This window comes from Cavia porcellus, unplaced genomic scaffold (assembly GCF_034190915.1).
Source record: "Cavia porcellus strain 051 isolate PalLab524CR breed Dunkin Hartley unplaced genomic scaffold, mCavPor4.1 scaffold_14, whole genome shotgun sequence".
In the NCBI taxonomy this organism is placed as follows: Eukaryota; Metazoa; Chordata; class Mammalia; order Rodentia; family Caviidae; genus Cavia; species Cavia porcellus.
This window is the reverse complement of record NW_026947497.1, coordinates 46,479,484-46,499,190: the sequence shown is the minus strand read 5'-3', so window position 1 is coordinate 46,499,190 and position 19,707 is coordinate 46,479,484. Positions and strand designations below refer to the sequence as shown.

Here is a 19,707-nt window from a genome sequence, read left to right as displayed (position 1 = left end):
TCAGGGGAACCATCTGTTCAATAAACATTCACCCTGGAAATGGAGAAAACAAGCTTTATTATGGTTTGAGATTTTGTGCATGGTAAAGATACACACATGAATCTTGTTTCTCCTATGTTTTAAGACAGAATTAAAGTTTTATTGTAGACTAAAGCATCCAAAATACTGTGGTACGTATGTAGCTACGAACATACAAACACTTTGATGCACAGCATTCATCCTGTTCTTTAAATAGGCAGTCAGCATTTTGATTCATAAAAGAACAAACGATGAGAATATTTCAGTACCAATGTCAGAGAGCGCAAGACTTAGTGCTCTTTCTATACACAAAACGTATGAGACAGACCTAGAAAGATGGAATGTAAAAATCTGAAAAGCAAACGAAGCAAAAATCTTTCATAATCATACATAATATCCAAAGCCACAGAACTGAGAGTGATATAAATACTACAAGAATACACTCTGGTGATGACAGAACATTCCAATGTCATAAAGCAAATGCACTGAGTTTAAGGCTGTGTTGCTTTCAAAAATTAGTGGAAGTGCTGTACATTCATTGGAACAACATAGCCAATTTATTAATCTAGTCTAGAATATTAATCCATAGCTTTCATACATTCTCCACAAACAGACCACACAATCACTGCCGCACAATTCACCTTTAAAAGTTTTTAAGATTAGCATCATGATTTGTAGCTGTCATTTAAAACAAAACAAAAGAATTATTTATTTATATCAAACAAATCTTTAATGGGCACTTAAGTTTCCTTTATGGCAATACTAGATTCCTAGTTATCAAAAATATTAAAATAATTGTAAAGTTTAAAACCCTGCAACATTTACAGAAAGCAATAGCATTATGACTTTTTCAGTTCTAAGCAGAATTAGATACAGTTTGCACCCAATAGTTTCAATTTTCTCTTCTCTGACAATGTCTGATTTTTCGATTCTTCAACTAAAAACATTCCCCCCTGGGGGCTGGGGATTTAGCTCAGGGCATAAGCGCCTGCCTTGCAAGCAGGCAGTTGTGAGTTCAATCCCCAGTACCGATAAAAAGGAAAAAGACAAAAAAAAAAAAAAAAAAAAAATTCCCCCCTTTTTATAAGCTGGTTAATAGAGAGGAATAGAGCGCAAACGTACAAAAACATTTTTCTCACTTGAAGTAGTTTTTAGCAAGATTATCTGATGTTGACTTGCTAGATCCTCGAATTTACCCGGAAGGTACGACTACCAAAGCATTTGTTCCCTCCTTCAGTGGAAGGCTCCCCGACCCTTGCTAGCGTACTGCTATTCCAGTTAATTCCATGTGAGGACATACCCTGTATTTAGTAGTGGAAGCAAGTGTGCAATAGTTGCAAGGATCTGAGTTATTTATTTGCTTTGCTCTGGTCTTAGACTAAATGAAAGTAAGGAAACTTGGGGACTTGTTTAGTTATGGGGACCAAAGTTTCACCGAAGTACTACATACCATTTAAAAAAATAGCCAAGAGTCATGAATGCTTTTTGTTCACGTTGTTTCTTTCGGGATGGGCAAGTGACCCCCCACCTTCCCATGGCCAGCAGGGAAGGTCTGTGTGGGGAGAGAACGTACTGTCACTGACCTTTAAATGCTAACTGGCAATATTTGGTCGGAAGTGCCCAGGAGAAATCTGAATTTTTTTCAGCGCTACTTATCATGGATGTAGGAGAGGTTCTATACACTTGACAAAGAGAAATCAAACAATAATGGTAGTCCAGAAAAAAGCCACTTAAAATTAATATCCTTCTCAGTTTACCAGAAACCATTTTATAGAATGTGACAAAATTTCATCTAAATCTTGTCTATTTGTATCTTATAAGCAGCACTTTCCCCGAAAATATGCTTATTAAGGAAAACAGTATATGTACATATGTATTCAAGTGGGGAATGTATAACATACATGATTACATAAGTTTTGGGGAAAATATAGTATTTCCTGGAGTTCTCATAGCTTGTGTTTTAACACGAGACAATGGAACACATCCAAGTCAAGCTATCTATTCTGTTATTCCAATTTGTGACATGTAAAGAAAAAACAGCTTTGTGTTCAACCTGTTACTGAGATATCTAGTCTGATATGATGTCATGGCTGATTAGTTTATGAGTTAATTTTCAAGTTCACAAACATTCTGAAAAAAAAAGCCTCTTTAGGTAAATCATTTTAAAATCAAGGGCTAAGAATATAGCTCAGTGGGTAGTGTTACCTAGTATGTATGGAGACCTAGGTTTAATCTCCAGCACCAAACAAAAAGAAAAAAAAATCTGTGATAATTTAAATAGAAATGTGTTTTTACTCATGAAATAAACTAAATTTAAGCAGTTAAAAATATTTTCTTTTAAATAGTCCAAGAATTATCAAGGGTCTACCCTATTTTTCAGGTAGAACACTAGTAAGTAGCAAAATGAAATTTCTTCCCCAGAGTGTAATGTCCAAGGGGATAGGAATTTTTGTCTATTTGTCCCTCACTTTATCCCCATCACCTAGAAGTGTGATGAATATTTTTAAGTTCAAAGGCTTGGTCTACAGGTACAGCTCAGTATTTAAGCTTGTATTTAGTATGCATAAAGCTCTGGGTTCACCCCTGGCACTGAAGAAAACAAAAAATCAAACACTTATTTCATTAGCCTTTAGGAAACAATATCTTAGTTTAAATTCTAAAAATCAGAATTAGTAAATTTTATGACTTTGTCACTGACAGGCTTGAATATTTTAAAGTCTACACAAACAAAAAAAAAAAAAATACTAAGCCTAAACATTAATAAGAAACTTTTTCAGTCTTGATTTGGGCATAATAAATCTAATAGAGAACTGGAAGTAGCTAGACTTCCCTTCTAAACTTTAAAAAGTTATATAGAGAGAATGGCTACATTTAAATTAATAAGCAATAAACACATTCATATAATAATAGGTACAGGAAAAACTTTTTTATAGTACAGTTCTAAGGTGCTTTCGCTGAAAAAGATCCCAAGTCATTATGGAAAAATGTCAAACACAACACTATATTGGCAGAATTGAGCAGAAAACAGTGGAAACAGACCGAATCTTATTGTATAGTATCAATGACAGGGGAACAATTGACCAAATTGTTCATAACAGTCCTCAAAATGCGTGTACACTTAGTTTAAATTAAATGTAATTCAGCTTTTCAAATTTTGTTTTTCCTTCTCTCCTTCATTGCCTTCCTTCAAAAGCACAGAAAGTCATTCTCTGACTAGATGTCAGCCACCACCATCATTCCTGGAAAAGGGGCAAAAAAATTACACGTGCCTGAGGGCTTGCTCCGGATGACAGGTTTAAGTGTCACTGGTAAAGGAATGGGCTGAAGAATGGCTAGATAATGCTTCTGTCTTCCAGAGTGCTGCCTATTTCAATACACCGAAGATTCAGCTATATATATATGCATATATTATACATTCTATCTTACCCTAATCATGTATACATAGTCCCTTAATGCCTCTACTATTTAATAGACAATGATAAATAACCGTCACATGCCCTTACCTGTAATGCTCTCGAGATAACAGAACTTTGGTAACACTTGCTCTCTAAGGGGAAATCGTTAAGCAATCACATGCCTTTGGTTGACACCATCAGTCCTCCAAAGGGCTCCTTATGGCTCTCTGTCCTAGGATACCGGTGTCCTATTACATGTGCTGACATTCTGCAGGAGGTAAAGCTTTCGCTTTTGTGGAGTGGGAGAGGAAAAGATGCATGAAAAACGTGGCACATCAAATGGACTTTTCTCAATCACATTCCAGTACGTTAATCCAGAGCTTTTCATTGAATGTAAGGTAGCACTGCTTTTGTAATATAATTTTCAAAGTGTCAGGAATATCAGGTTTCCCTGAAAATGGACTTTGTTTCCTGATAACAAGGTGAGCAGGAAAGAGGTGAAAAGAACAAACAGATGATCTTTGAGCTAACCCTGAAAGGTTAGGAAATTTGCATTGATTCTTAAATGTGAGAGCCTGCTGATCAAAAGCAAAGGGATCTTGCAAGACAGCCTTAAAGTAATTCCTATGTGGTCGCTGACAACTCAAAAATGTCACAAGAGTAACACCTACTGCAAAAGTGAGGTTAGAAGATTCCCTAGGTCTTGGGACCTAGGTTAAAAAAAGTGTACAACGACAACAGGTTTTGTTTTTGGAAGCTCTGCACAATGGTGCCATTCACAGATTAACAAATATCTTTACATATGCTAGGACTTTTTTCTTTTAACTGTTTGTTTTGCAAAATTAGTTGAACTACATAAATCCCTGTCCTATAAGCCATAGTTCACAGGTGTAAAACTTTGCAGCTTTCAAAGATTCAGGAGACCTTTTGTTTAGTTTTGTTGTTTAAATCCTATGGGTGAATTCTGGAAACTGGATAAGCAGTTTTTAAATAAATTGTTACATTCAGAAATAACCTTGTAAAGTTCACTGAAGATTCCTTCTAGCATGAAAAGTCTGGTTTATAATCTGGTCCCATGTCATGAAATCCATTCCAGTTTATAGTGCAAGACCTTTCAAAGGGGTGTCCAACTGGGAGCCATTACTGTAAGTATCGGTAGACTTTGAAACAGTGATTTCCAGAGTCCGCAACCACAACATGACCATCTGAAGTTAGGGCCAGGCCTTGGGGGCCGTAGAGTGGGTCAGCAGATGTGTTAATGTAGGACAAAAATGATCCGCTGCCGTCAAAAACCTGTAAAAGTGTGAAATATGCTGAGATGTGTTAGAAAACCTGTGATGCCAATGTCTTTCACATAAAGAGCACACATAACCTCCTAGGTTTGCTCAGGCCTCGGTCATGTACACAACCCTTCTGTCTGCTTCCACATCCCTCACCTTCTTACCTCTGCTCCTGTGCCCAGGGTCACTGATACAGGATGTGCCAGGGCTGCCAGGTTACACTTCGTTCCTACAGTGCTCACATAGGGGTTGGGTGGGAATGGCACTAGAAGGTGAATGATGGGCCGGGGGTTTAGCTCAGTGCCGTAAGTGCCTGCCTGGCAAGCGCAATGTCATGAGTTTGATCCCCAGTACCAAAAAAAAAAAAAAAAAAAAAAAAAAAAAAAAAAGAGAAAAATGAATGACCCTAGGTTTTCATGCTGAGGCTTTTTTCCTTCCAGCCTCACCCTCCTTTCATATCCAGTTTTATGGGAGAAAAAGGCAGCAGCTGGGGAAACCATGGGAGAATGTCCCTGAGTCATAATATGCAATGATGAAACAGAGATTTCTTTTTTCTATTTTCAGAAAAAAAGGTTGAAGAAGTCCATGGCTCTACACATGCGTCTGGAGATGAAATGGTCTCCTTTTGGTCTATTAGCTTCTACTATGATGAAATAAGAGGGACATGGTCAGGGTGGTGCACTTCTCCCCCTCTGTAAGGCTTGGCTGGTGTTGTCTGACCCTTCTGTTGGCCTGCATGGTGTTTAAAGGTAGCGTCACTGGGCAGGTTCCATGAGGTTACAGCTTAGCAGCTCTGGTCCTCTGTGGACCTGCTCTAGAACTTAGCTGCCTGCCTGGGGGCTTCTCACAACATCAGATGCTCGTGCTCCTCACGAGACCCAGAATTCTTTCAATGAACATTAATGTTGGGATAAGTAAACAAGGTAAATATGGAGGTGAAACCAAAGCCTTTTGTGTAACTTCTGTAGCCGTGGAGCAATGGTCTCTATCTGATTTAAATGAATGAAACACTGAATGCCCCTAAATTTAGCCAGTGCCCTGGGGGTCCCCGGTGCAGGGAGGAAAAGGGCACCATGGCTAAGTGTGTGGGTTCGGCCATGCAGCTGTGAGCACAGAGAACAGGAGTGCAGACTTCCATTTGGGGATTTAAAAAGATTTGTTCTCCGTATAGAGAATAAATCCAAGGGGCGAGGAGTCCTGGGGGTTGAACCCAGGGCCTTCACACTGAGCTACATCCCCAGCCCTTTTCATTCTTTATTTTGAGACTAGGTCTTACTGAGTCACTGAGTTGCTTAGGCAGGGCTCAAACCTGCAATCCTCCTCCCCTGGTCTCCCTGGGGTCACAGGCATGCACCATCACATGGGGCTGTGTAAGACTGAAACTTTTATGCAGCAGGGATCCCTTTGGCAGCCTGGCAACAACTGTGGATCCCCACTCAGAATTGTACTGCAGTGCTTTCCCCCACCCCAGAATGCAACCCATTCTACTGTTTTTCAATATGCAACCAAAATCCCAAATGTCATCCCTGATACCATTATTCCTAAATGACGAAAACAAATGTGTCGTAGTTTTATTATATTTTTAATTATCTTTTTACTTTGAGGTAATTATAGATTTGCAGGAAGTTGCAAAGATAATGGAAGACCTCTTTGTCTTCATCTGGTTTGACCTGATGGTTATGTCTTCTACAATGACACCGTCATACAAAACCCCCACGTGAACTTTTGAGACGTGTTCGGACAGCAGTCAAGTTATCACATGTGTCTCCGTGTAAACATTCTCATCTCACAATCAATACATACTATTCCATCACACGAGCTCTCTGTCCTGCTACCCCTTGATAGTCACACTAGAGCCCCCAAACTTCCCCCACCCATTCCCTTCACTACCCAACACCAACTATTTTCCTTCTCTGTAATTTTGTTATTTTGACAGCATCACATAAATTGAACCATATAGAAGTGACCTTTTCAAAGTACCTGTTCCACTCAACAGAATGCCCTGCAATGTACCTAAGTTATTAAGTGTATTATTAATTTATTTCTTTTAAATGCTGAGTAGTTTACACCACACTTTATGTAGCCATAAACCAATTGATGGCAAGCTTGGCTGTTTTCAGGTTCTGACTATTACAAATACATCTTCTATGAACCATAATGTACTTGTGCTTCCATGAGTTTTTCTTTCTCTGAGATAAATGCCCAGGACTAATTGCTAGGTTGTATGGTACCAATGCTTAATTTTTTAAGAAATGCCAAACTACAGTATTTTCAAAGTTGACTTACTATTTAATTCTCACTAGAATATGTAAGATTTAGTTTCTCTACATGCTCACAAGTATTTGGTATTATCAATATTTTAAATTTTAGTTATTTAAACTAGCATGCAGTAGGATCTCATCATGGTCTTTAATCCATGCTTCTCTAATGTCTAACAAATTGAACACTTTTTCATGTATGTCTTTCCTCTTAGTAGTTCTTATTCATTTTCTAACTGGACTGTTTTGTTATATTGTTGAGTTCTGAAGTTCTTTACATATTGTAGATGTAAGTCCTTTGCCACAAATGTAGTTTGTAAATATCTTCTCCAGTCTGCGTATATTTTTATTTTCTTAATGGAATCTTTCACAGAGCTAATTTGGATAAAGTTCAATTTATCAATTTCTCTCTCTTTTGGATACAGTTTTGGTATCATGCCACAAAAAAAAAAAAAAAAAACAAAAAACAAAAAACAAAAAAAAACTGTTTACCAAGCTCTATGTCCCAAAGGTTTTTCTCTTAAAACTTTTTAAAAGTTTATCTTTACATTTAAAAATGTGATCCATTTTGAGATCACATTTGGATAAGGTAAGGTTTTACTTTGCCTTAGTGGTTGATTAATTACTGTAATTCTGTAGTGTAATGGACATAAATGACAGTTTGGGATGTCTGCAACAACTGTAGTCTGATACAAAAATTTCTGTGGTTTTTCTTGGTGACAAAGTTGGAGTGTGTGGTTGTTGCCTATATTCATAACTAAGGGAAGTAATAATTTTCAGTTATGTAATAGCAGAGATACCAACAGATCTCTTGAATTCCATCCACAAACCCTTGAGAGTCTGTGTGAACTATGTTGAAAGAAAACCTAAATTAGAAGATTTTATCCTGGTAATACATTGCTTTTTGTCTACTCCACCTTCCATAGTTTGGTTCTCCTGGTGAGACTTTCTGTGGCCTTATGATCTACCCAATGGAGAAGGGAAAACATCCCAGTCTGGGAAACCGACAGTTGTTCACTTCTGACAAATACTACCACACCTAAGCACACCCATGAGCATTTTACTGTACCTGGATCCTGCTGTTTCCCCAGTCGGCCACGATGATGTTCCCGTTGGAATCCACGGCCACACCTGTTGGTGCATTAAACTGCCCATTGCCTTCCCCGTTGGAGCCAAACTTCAACATAAATTCTCCTTCCTGATTAAATACCTATGAGAAATATTTTAAGATTATTCAAAGTTAAAATAGTTGATCCAACTTTACACACTGAAAAAAAAATCTGAACAGGTTATTCACAGCAAGAAATGTGATTAAGACACTCTGATAAAAAAGAAAAAACTACAAACCAGATCCCCATACATTTTGCTATATATAAATATGATTTATCATTTGCTAAATCACTCTTCTTTTTTCTGTAGTTTATATCTAGTTGTTAAATACTTAGTGAAATAAAAGACTACATATATAAGGCAGTACAAGTAGGCTATAATTTTCAACAATATTATTCTTTCTACCTTTAAGTAGTTAATTTTCAAGCATGAGCATTATATGTCTAATTGGATGGATGGTCATTCATTGTGGATCTAATAAGAATTTTTTGTTAGGTCAGATACTTAGAATTTACTATCATTTTACTACATCAACATAACACAAGAAAGAGGCTAGATTTTATGTACACAACTGGGGAAACTCAGTGTGTGTGAGGGAGAGAGTTGAATAAACAGAGGACTTTTTAAAGTCAATTCTCAGAAAGTACTTTAGCTAAAATAGGGCTTATATAATTCTCAGGTTTTGATGAATAAATCTATGAAAGTTCTTAAAGGTGAAGCAGTAAATGAACTTTTTTTTTTTTTTTTTTGTCTTTATCGTTTTTATCGGTACCAGGGATCGAACTCACGACCGTCTGCTTGCAAGGCAGGCACTTATGCCGCTGAGCTAAATCCCCAGCCCCAGTAAATGAACTTTTAAACAAATTCTAAGACTAGGTGTGTCAAGTGATGGGTTACAGTGGTAAATTAAACATTTATATATATATGTATCAAATGCAGATTATGAATTCAGAGTATTACTACTTTGATGTATTTGATAACAACACTATAGGAAGTATAGTTTTATTTTGATGCTTCTGGTGATACTTGATGGCTCTAAAATGTCTCTGTGACATTATTTGACACATCATTACCATGATGCCTAGATGCACAGGAACTGTCCTTAATGAACTCAATAGTACTGGGGACCAGGCACTGAAGAGTGTGGAATCTTCAAACATGGACCTAAGAAAGTTTACTATATTTCAGCACAGATCTAACTTGAGAACAATGTCAGGACCTTTAAGGACCGTTTGGTTCTTTAGGAAAGAAGACAGGAATGCCTGGCTTTTACTAAGAAGCCATGTTTTAAAATTTTTCAAGTGGCTGGGGATTTAGCTCAGTGGCATAAGTGCCTGCCTTGCAAGCACGTGGTTGTGAGTTTGATCCTCAGTACCAAAAAAAAAAAAAAATAAAAAATAAATTAAATCAAAATTTTTGAAGTGATGTGCCTGTAGCAAGTAATAAGAGACAGTGTAAGCATCTGAAAATTTTGCTTCTACATTTAACCCACTGGTTTTTAAAATGTAATTTTTAATCCATCTTCAATTATACCAGTTTTTAATTTAGAAATTGGGGACCGGGGCTGGGGATTTAGCTTAGCGGCATAAGCGCCTGCCTTGCAAGCAGGCAGTCATGAGTTCGATCCCTGATACCGATAAAAACAAAAAAGACAAAAAAAAAAAAAAAAAAAAAGAAAAGAAAAGAAATTGGGGACCATGCATTCTATTCAGTTCCCTGGCTTTCCAAAGTCTGTATGCCCATATTAAAAGCTGCATTTTGAAGCAGAAGCAAAATCTACTCCGGCAGATTAACTCCCTTAAATCCTGAATATCTATGGAAGTTATTTTCTCCCCACACTAATTCCTCCATACAAGCAATTAAAAGTTAGCAACAGTTAATGTATAATAAATTATACCTTGACAGAATGATTATGGAAATCTGTAACAATAATCTCATTGTTGCTATTTACAGCTGCAAAATGAGGACCTGCAATAAAGATGAGAAAAAATACGTGATGACTATAACAACAAAAATGATTGTAACATAGCAAGTACTGTAACAAAAACCAAACTTAGTATGTTAATTATTTAAGCAAGAACCAGGGACCTGGTCCTTGTCATATCACTCAACATGACCTCTAGTTCCAGAAATCTTGGAGCCTGCACTGTTCTACACTTAGGAGTGTCTCCTCTGATTTCTCCCAAGCTAAAGTCTGAGCAGCCCTGATGATGTGGGAAAAGCAGGAAAGCGCCAGGATTCGCCATCTGCACTGCCATCTGAAGTCACAGCGGTCAGCTCCTTTCAATGTACGGTTCTTAGAGATTCTCAGCTTCTGCTGAGGAAAGACGTGGCAACTCTTAGCATTGGGAAAGAGACTTCAACATGTAATTTTTATTTTTCTAAAAAGTTGAGCAGAAAAATCCATACTCAATCATTTCAGGTGACATTCAGAACCTGGCAGGACAAAGGACTTAAGACAAAGCACATAGAAATGAATGCAAATTAATGTTAAATACCCAAAGCATCATAATGAACTGTGTGCAGCCTCTTTCAGATGTGAAAACTGTCTCAACTTGTAACAGCAGCACATCAAAAAGAGAGAGGAGATGGCCCGGCCTGTGAATATTCTAAACTCTCGTTCTCAGAATAACCTAGAAGGGTGAACTACATTTCCATGTCAATAAAGCCGCTGCTATGGGAAACAGGAGTTACTCCATTTTTCCTTTACAAATGCATATCTTACTTAATATGCATTTTTGAAGATGAGGCTTCTGTGCTGTAAGTGATCACCAATAAACACCAAGGTCTTCATTGTGCATTGGGCTTCCTGCCGGCAGAGAAACCCAGATGCATCTATCTAGCCATGCTTTCACTGACATCCCAGCCCAACATCCTTCCTCCCAGCGCCGGGCAGCAGGCGGGGGTATGGTATCTTCGTCATGCTCCGGCCTCATGCAAACGTGAGCAGAGGAAGCATAAAAAAGGGGGTTTACATATTACCATCGAGTGTACCTGCAAACTGCCTGTCCCCATTCCCTCGGCTACCGAACTTGGTGACGATTTTCCCGTTGGGCTGAAAGATGAACACACAGCACGCCTTGTTGTCCACCACGATTATGTGCCCGTTGCGGTCCACAGAGACTCCTTTAGGGCCCATCAGCTTTCCTGATCCAATTTTTGTCTGTTAGAAACAAGTATAGAGATTGAGGATGGATACCAGGCATAAAACCCCGCAGACAGGAAGCTCCACACTTTAGTCTATGGTTATAAATTACTGAGATTAGGATTTGATCCTTTAGAACAAAAGGGACACACATTTCTTTGAAAGGGAACACTGATTTTTTTGGCAAGGAAATCTGGTGGATAGATTTGACTCTGGCGCTGCAATCTAACCCAAAGATCAAAGAGGCTACAACATAATAGCAGGTAAAGAAGTGGCAAATACTCTTTTTTAAAAATTTTTTGAGGCAAGGTCTTGCTACATAGCCCAGGCTGACCTTGAATTTACAGCAATCCTCCTACCTCAGTTTCCTAAGTTCTGGGGCTACAGGTATGTATACTACCACACCCAGCTGAGAAATGGTGAAGTCTTTCATGTCCATAGAGATCAAAAGGATTACTGGTACTCTGCTTAGTACTACCTAATATTATGAAAAGTAGTAGTTATTACAAGATGACTCAACCATATAATACCAAATGGGTAATTATCTAGAATTTAAAAAAAGAAGAGGTTTACCTCTATTCTATTATGTAAGCACAGCTAGGGCAGATCTAAGAGAACATCTTACATGATGAGCCAGAATTAATTTTCCTTCCACCTCCCACCTATCACTCCTGGTTGGGGTGTACAGTGACTGATGCTACCATGTGAAACAACAATCACTGTATTGGCCTGATTGTGTGGCTCGCGTGGAAAACAGCAAGCAAAAATATTTTAGACCTTGTCTTTGCAACAGTCAAATGAGAGTATTTAACTGAACAAATAGGTCCTTGAGTCTGAATAGGAAGATGTTTTAGAGAACTGTGGACAGAAGGGCTGCCATGTTTGTTCTGTATTTTTTCTGATCACAAGAGTTTCCCGGAATGGCTAGAAGATGTGAGTTAGGAGGGGAGACTGAAAGGAGAACAAATTAAGGGAGTCAGAGAGCAATGAAAACTGGACGACTTGGCGTAAAAGCAAAGAATCTGGATTGGCTTCAACAGGATGTGTTTCTTAGCACCTGTTTAATTGTACTGAGTGCCACCAAAGAAGAAAAATGAGAGAACACTCTCCTGGTATACAGCGGTGATATCAGCACTTAGAGCAGCTCTCTTGATGGTACTGAAGTGTTTTCACTTGCTCTCCTTTTACCATTTGGGTTCTGATCATCAAAAAGGTGGTGCTGAAACCATGCCACAATCATTCTCCCAGTCCTCTAGGGGGCGCCAGTGTTCTTCAGTATTCATTCCAGTAATTAGCGCCAGCACTCAAGAATTAAATTCTTTAAAGGAGGACTATGACAGGCAAAGACTACTGAACCAGTGATTGTAAAACTCTTTAATTCAAGGAATCCTTAGATTTTTCTCTTAGATATCAGATTCCTGCCTCAGTATATGAAACCTACCTCCCGAATTTATGGACAGATAATGATTTTAAGAACAAATGGGTTGTCTCCAGACTACATGAGCACTTTCAAGAGATCACTAATAAGTTCTGTCTTCCCACTGGAGCTGTCCCATTTGGATAATACAACTATAAAAGCACACAGGAAGGAAGTCAGAGATGCTGAAAGGCCAGAGATCCTTATGCACTAGTGACCCGTAGTGTTTATGGAGCTGTCAGTTTCCGTGGAACGAAAAATTCAAGGGCCACTGAAGAATTGCATACAATATTATAGAAGCAAAAAAGACAACTTTTTACCCCCTCCCTCCACGCTGAAAAATTGCTGCCTCATATGGACTCTAATTTATGGATTAATAATTATATAAGTAACTCATCCCGTAAAAGCTAAGAGGGGCCCATAGCAGTCCAAAGACTTAAGGATAACATAAACCCCTGTGATCAGAGGCTGCTCATGCCATCCTTAGGATTCTAGGACAGGTTTATTAAATGCAGCATCTCCAAGCCTTTGGATCAGGACATGATGACCACCAGGAACCTGCATGACATCAAGAATACCAAATCCCACCTGGTCAAACAGACTTCTCTTTCTGAGTACTTATGACAGGCATGGAAAATAACATTTCTCAGATATTTATTTTGCATGAGGCACATATGGAATCCGGAATGAAACCTCATTTAGTTTTTACTCAAATCCTATGAGACTGATTTTTTTTAAAATCCAAACTTTAAATATGAGACTATCAAAGCTCAAGGAAATTAAAATATTTGCCAAAGGCAAAACAGTTTGTAAGCCACAGAGGTTCCAGTGAGTTGATCTGAGTTAAAATCCATGCTGAAACCCGAAACTGAAACAGAAGTCTCTAACAGGCAGGATAGCGGGAATGTGGATGGCACAGTATATACATCTTCATATAAGATGCTTGATAAGTTATCACGTGTTCGAAATGGGGCTGGATGGTAACCATTCACTGATGACCCCTAGCGGTTTCCCATCACCACTGGGCTCTCCACTCATGGAAGAAGCAGAAGCAGTCAGGCCAGGCGTCAGAGCACTGGTTATCAGCCCATCATGCTGTCAGGAGAGAGTGGGAGGTGGCCCTTGTGACAGCAGCTCTTGAGGGGGTACTGGGATCCTGGCCCCTTCCTTCCTTACTTTTCCCCTGGCTGTCATAAAGTGAGTGGTTTATTTCCTCTGCCACGTGGTCGACCACGCTGCATGGCATCATCACAGGCCCAGCCCAACATGGCCAAGCGACCGTGGACCAAAGATTAAAAAAAATGAGGCAAAATAAATCTTTCCTCCTCCCAAGTTGTTGTAGCTACAGAAAGCTGACTAATGCAGAAGCCATTTTTCTATTTCCATAAAGATGATGCTGGGGTAACAGCAAAGTGATCAAATAGTTAAACAGTGAAAACACAAACTGTTCTTTCTGATGAACTTACAGAGCCGTATAGTTATCAATCTTGTATTCACACACACACACACACACACACACACACACACACACACGTGTGCCTAGGTATAACCTCTTTTCTCCTATCCTAGTTGTTCTTTCCTTTTGAGCGCTTTCTTTCCCTTTCATTTTCACAATATCGGTTGTACATTTCCCCTCCAAATCTTATCTGACATTCTTTAATGCTATGCTTTTAGGTTGTACCAGACAATGTGTGGCCTGCATGCATCGTTATCTGGCCTTCCTCGTGTATTCCTCTTTTCCTCCGGGAGTCTGTACATTTTTAAAAGCTGGGAGCCACGTCTTATGATTTGGTTTTTCTGTGGTCATCCATCGCAGCCTGTGAGTGACAGCCTATAGGTCAATGTGGGAATTACAAGCTACTTCTTTATAACTCTTTCCAAAAAGGTGGTTGTTTTACATTGAGTTGAGCTAACGAGAATAGTTTTCCTCTGAATCTGATGGTTTAAAGAAAAAAATAAAGCAATTGAGCAAACAGACTGCTTTATAAAATGAAACAACCTTTAGGAGCTACATGAGCAGGTTATAAAATTATTGTTACTCTCGTATCATAAGCCTTGACTATCAGTCTTTGTATATTGTTGAATATTGGACTGGATTTCAAAAAAGAGAACAACTTCATCCTATGGTTCTCGTTCCTTTGCTCTCATTTAGCGGTCAGCAGGTAGTTGATCTTACCTTAAACTTCCCATCCGAAGAGAAAATGCTAACCCACTTATTGTCATAGTCTGCGATGATTATGTCCCCACTCGGGTGCACGGCCACTCCTGTGGGCCGCTGGAGCTGCCCAGGGGAGCGGCCTCGGATCCCAAAACGACTTTTGAACTGGCCGTCATTGGAGAATATCTGCAAAGCAAGTGCACGGGGTTGGAGTGCGGACACAGCACGCAATGACAGAGGCAGAACCAGCCAGCACTCGATACCTGTACCAGAGTTCAGAACACGCCAACTCTGCAAAGCAGAGTCTACACATACAGCTGGAAGCTGCTTTCCTTGCACCATGTACCTTAGATTTAAAGTAGAAAAATATGCAACTACGCCCATTTTATCAGTAGAAGTAGATAAAGGTATAAAAGGAAGGGACCTACCTGCACACACTGGTTGTTACTGTCTGCAATTAATATCTTTCCACTTGTTGACGCAGCTACCCCCTGAAGGTTTGTAAACTCTCCTTTATTTCTTCCTTTGGTACCTAAAAATAAATTGAGAAATTTAAGCCCTAGAAGATGACATCTCTCAGTTTCAGCAAAAGAACAATTCAAGCTTCCTCAGGTAACCTGAGAATGATTTTTTCCCAATGTAAGGGTTCTAACACAGGGTCTCTACCACTGAGCTGCGTCCCCAGAGCCCTGCACTGCTTTGCAACTATACTTGAAACAGGAGAATCCTCCCCCGCATGACTAAACGCACAGCTATTTAGCATCAAGATCACTAAAGTTTATGCAAACCCACTTTTTTTTTTTTAGGCAGGTGCCAATCCTAGTATATTTTGGCATGGCTTTGGCCCTCTGGAGTGTCATGGTAGTGAAGTCCTAATGCCCGCCGCATTTCCCCACTTGACAAAAACACAAGATCTGGACCTTCAACTCTGGGAGACCACGCTGTTGTCTCTCAAGTGCATCAGAACACAGGATCTTCTTTTACTTCACCCACACAGAAACTTGACATCATGCCCGAAGCACTAGTGTATATGCTTTACAAATGGCATATCAGGTCAGGGCATGGTAGGGTGAGCCTGTAGTCCCAGCCTTACTGGAAGGCTGAGGCAGGAGGATCACTAGAGCCTATGGGTTAAATGAAGGCTGGCCTAGGCGACACAATGAGACTCCGTCTCCAAAAAACAAAAGCAAAACAAAAAAAGTGTGCGTATGTGGTAGCAGTAGAAGACAGGAGAAGGGGTAGATGACTCTTTAAGGAGGTATCTTTTTGTGGTTAATGTATTCAGTTTTAGTTAACAGCCGGACAACAAGTACTGCAAAACAATTTCACTATGTTCCACTTAAAAGTACTTTTTTTTTCTTTTTTTGGTATCAGGGATCGAACTCACGACCTCATCCTTGCCAGGCAGGTGCTTAAGCCACTAAGCTAAATCTCCAGCTAAAAATACTTTTAAAGAGACTAGGGATCTATCTAAGACCACTTAAAAATAAAAACTTGACTGGGTGTGGTGACACCCACTTATAACCCCAGAACTGGGGAGGCTGAGGCAGGAGAACTGTTATGAGTTTGAGGCCAGACTGACTGTACTACATAGTGAGCTCTGTCTCAAAAAAAAAAAAAAATAAATTAGTAAATAAAATTGAAAGAAAACTTACCAAACATATGATAAAGAAAAGCACAGAATTGAGAGAGATGAGAAACTGCGAACAATCAAAGAAGCACAATTAGAAAGCCTTCCGACCTGGACAGCAACGGGGGACAGGTGACTCTGCAGGGATGGCCTGGGCTGTGGTGCACTGGCTCCTGTGACCCACGCAGCCATGGCTCGGAGGGCAATGGTGGGGGCAGAAACACTGAGTGCAGGGCCGGGGGCTGGGAAGACCCCCACAGAGCCCACGAGCACTGACTTATCTCCTGCTGCTCCAGAGGAGCAAACACCGTCCACAGTCCACCAACATTTAACTTACATCTCGCTGAGGACAACGCTTACCCTGCTCAGAGACTGAGGGAATGGAGGGAACAGAGAACACAGAACGCTAGAGAACTTCATAAGGTGGTGCCTCATCCAAAGGGTACCCTCTCCTTCTGAAAATAAGGAGGCAGTGGGGCTGGGGGTTTAGCTCGGGGGCACTTGCCTAGCAGGCGTGAGGTCATGAGTTCCATCCCTGGTACCAAAAATAATAAAATTAAATTGAATTTAAAAAACAGGAGGTAGTGTGCTAAAAGAATGGGAAAATATAGGAGGAAAAAAAGCAAACAATAAAACAACTCATTAACACTGTTGTGCCTTGTGGAAATAAAACCACATTGATAAGCATTGACAGAAGTGGGGAGCAGTGGCATTTGGGGAGGAAGTCAGTTGGACCCCATGGTAGCACTATTCAGAACCAAGAGAAGGAAGACCCTGTGTCCAACTGAAATGCCCGCGAGAGGCTCCGTACCACCAGTACCTGGGCACCAGCACCACGGAGATCTGCTGCAAGGGAAAGCTGCAGGAGAGGGTTCTACAGTGGCCGCTGAGCTTGAGGGTGACTGCTGGTCACACTCTTGGTCTCAAGTTAAACGTGCTTTGTGTCTGCTGCCCCATTGTAAATAAAATCACAGAGCTGGAGGGATGTCTGTTTGCCTAATGTTGCTGATATCTTTTTAAAAGAGGCAATATGAAGCAGGCTCTGCCATTTCAATTTTATCCCTCACCGTCTGATGCTGGGAATTAAATCCAGGGCTTCCACATTGAGCTATATCCCCAGCCCTTTCTTATTTTTTAAGGCAGGATCTTACTAAATTTCTAAATTGCCCAGGCTGGGCTGGAACTTGTGAACCTCCCAGACTACCAGGATGACAGTCTGCATGACTATACCCAGCTCACCACTGAACAAAACAAAAAACATAATAACAAAACCCAAAACAAACTCTGACAGCACATCAGAATGACAGTCTGTTACAGTCTAGATCTAAATCATCACACTAAAGCCTCCTGTGTTTGAAAGGTGACTGGCTCATGGGCACTGCACCCTCCGTGGGTTCATCCACTGTGAATTCACAGCTGAGTGTGCCATTGGGTGGGGGGAGGCCTGGCCAGAGGCAGCTCATTGGGGCATGGCCTGGAAGGGAGCTTCCCCTCCCTGGCTCCTCCCCTCTCTCTCTCTCTGCTTCCTGGCAGCCATGAGGTGAGCAGCTTTTTGCTGCTAGGCCCTTCAGCCATGCTGGTTCTGCCTTGGAGTGACTGGAACCATAAGCCTAAGTAAGCCTCTCTTCCTTTAAATTGAGAGTGTCTGGACTATGACACCATCTTACTTGTGAAGATTAAAGGACACCACTGGCATGTTCCAGAAGAAGAACTCATACCAACTATCTTTGCTAGCGGTTGAACTACAAGATTTTCTGTGCTGAATACTGATGCAGAGATACTGCATATTGTTCAGACATCTGAGTGTTTGTATCTCACAATGAAAATTTAGAAAGGGAAGTTCCAGAAGTTAGAAATTATTTGGGATCATGCTTTGCTTCAGCTTTTTAGTAAAAATTCTATTTAGTCTATTTAAAAAGGCTCCATTTTTATCTCGAAGGTATTCAAATTTTAAATGAAAACCACTCCTTTCATAATGACTTTAAATATTAACACCAAATGTACATAGTGCTATAAAATCTTTACCTGTGTGTTTTGATATAAATGATTTCATTTGATGGTTATCTATTAGTCAATAACATGAATAGCTTGAATTTTAAAAGTTATTATGAACAACTTGACAATAATTCCACAAGAGAAAAAAAATTTTTTCCCCAGATATTAAACTAACCTAAGCACAAAATAAATTTTAAAGCTAATAGCTTCTTACCCATGTTTTTCCTGGTCACTTTCATCTTCGTGAGAGGCAAAACTTTAGATTGACATTGGGGATCAACCTATACAGATCTTCTCTCACTACCCACTATAATATGCAAATCATTGCTAAATAAAGCAAGATACTTTGAAAGAAACAATGAAACAAGATATGACCCAACTAAATACAAGGTGGAACACAGCATCTTTAACAAAGCTGCAGCTTAACAGATGTTTGTTGATGAGTAAGTGCATGAATGAGTTATTAATAATTGGCAGTCAGTTACAATCCACGTGACGTCTTGGAAAGTGAAATGCTCAATAATATTTACAGTGTTTTGTGTAAATTAGCTCATGTGTTTCCTGTAATAATCCCATGAGTTAGCAGGACAAATATTACCATTCTTGTTTTATAAATGAGAAAGTTGAAAATAGAATTATCACAAAGATAGTGACAAAGGAAAGAATAAAACTTGGCTTTCCTGACCCTTTAGATAATATTTCTTCCAACACACAGATAACTTCTAACTAGATTTCAAAATACCATGTTTTGGAGGTAAGGAGAATTGCCCTCGGAGCTCACATGAATGATTTTTTCTCTTAAAATTTTAGAAAACTCCATTTCTTGTCACACAACATTTTAACTGTCCATATCCTTCACTCAACTATAAGCTCCCTGAAGGCAGGACCAACATCTGCCCTGTTCACTGTCCCTACCCTATAATATGGAGCTATAGCTAGGATTATGAATGTCCCAAAAACCCATAATGATGGACCCCCATCTCCGGCACCTTTAGGAGGTGGAGCTTAATGAGAAGAAGTTAAATCAGTAGGCTATTGGGATTTTGGCCTCTTCCTCCTCCTGTGTCCTTCCTGGCTGCCATGAGGTTATCGGTTGCCTCTGCCTCCCCACCATGATGTTCTGCCTCATCACAGCCACAAAAGCAATGGGCCAAGAGAACTCAGTTTGAAACCTCCAAAACTGTGAGGCAAAATAAACCTTTCCATTTTTTTAGTTGATATCTCAGGGAGTTTGTTATAGTAACAAAAAACTGACAAACACATACTTAGGAAAAATAGTTTGAATCTTTGTCCCCTTGAAA

At 39.7% G+C, this 19,707-nt stretch overlaps 1 protein-coding gene across 7 annotated transcripts in view; it reads right to left on the bottom strand.

Annotated features, from left to right (window-relative positions):
- Nucleotides 1–40: 40 nt before the first annotated feature.
- Trim2 (tripartite motif containing 2) overlaps nucleotides 41–19,707 on the bottom strand; it is a 166,497-nt gene continuing 146,830 nt past the window's right edge. For 6 of the 7 annotated variants that reach the window (XM_063260861.1, XM_063260860.1, XM_023560382.2 and 3 more), the window contains 6 exons: nucleotides 15,210–15,313; nucleotides 14,800–14,967; nucleotides 11,044–11,224; nucleotides 9,959–10,029; nucleotides 8,021–8,161; nucleotides 41–4,706 (listed from right to left, as the gene is read on the bottom strand). In XM_063260861.1, the coding sequence (XP_063116931.1) occupies nucleotides 4,554–4,706; nucleotides 8,021–8,161; nucleotides 9,959–10,029; nucleotides 11,044–11,224; nucleotides 14,800–14,967; nucleotides 15,210–15,313 (818 nt within the window). In that variant the 3' untranslated portion in view covers nucleotides 41–4,553. The remainder of the gene's footprint in view (nucleotides 4,707–8,020; nucleotides 8,162–9,958; nucleotides 10,030–11,043; nucleotides 11,225–14,799; nucleotides 14,968–15,209; nucleotides 15,314–19,707) is intronic. The other variant, XM_013160260.3, reaches the window with a different exon arrangement.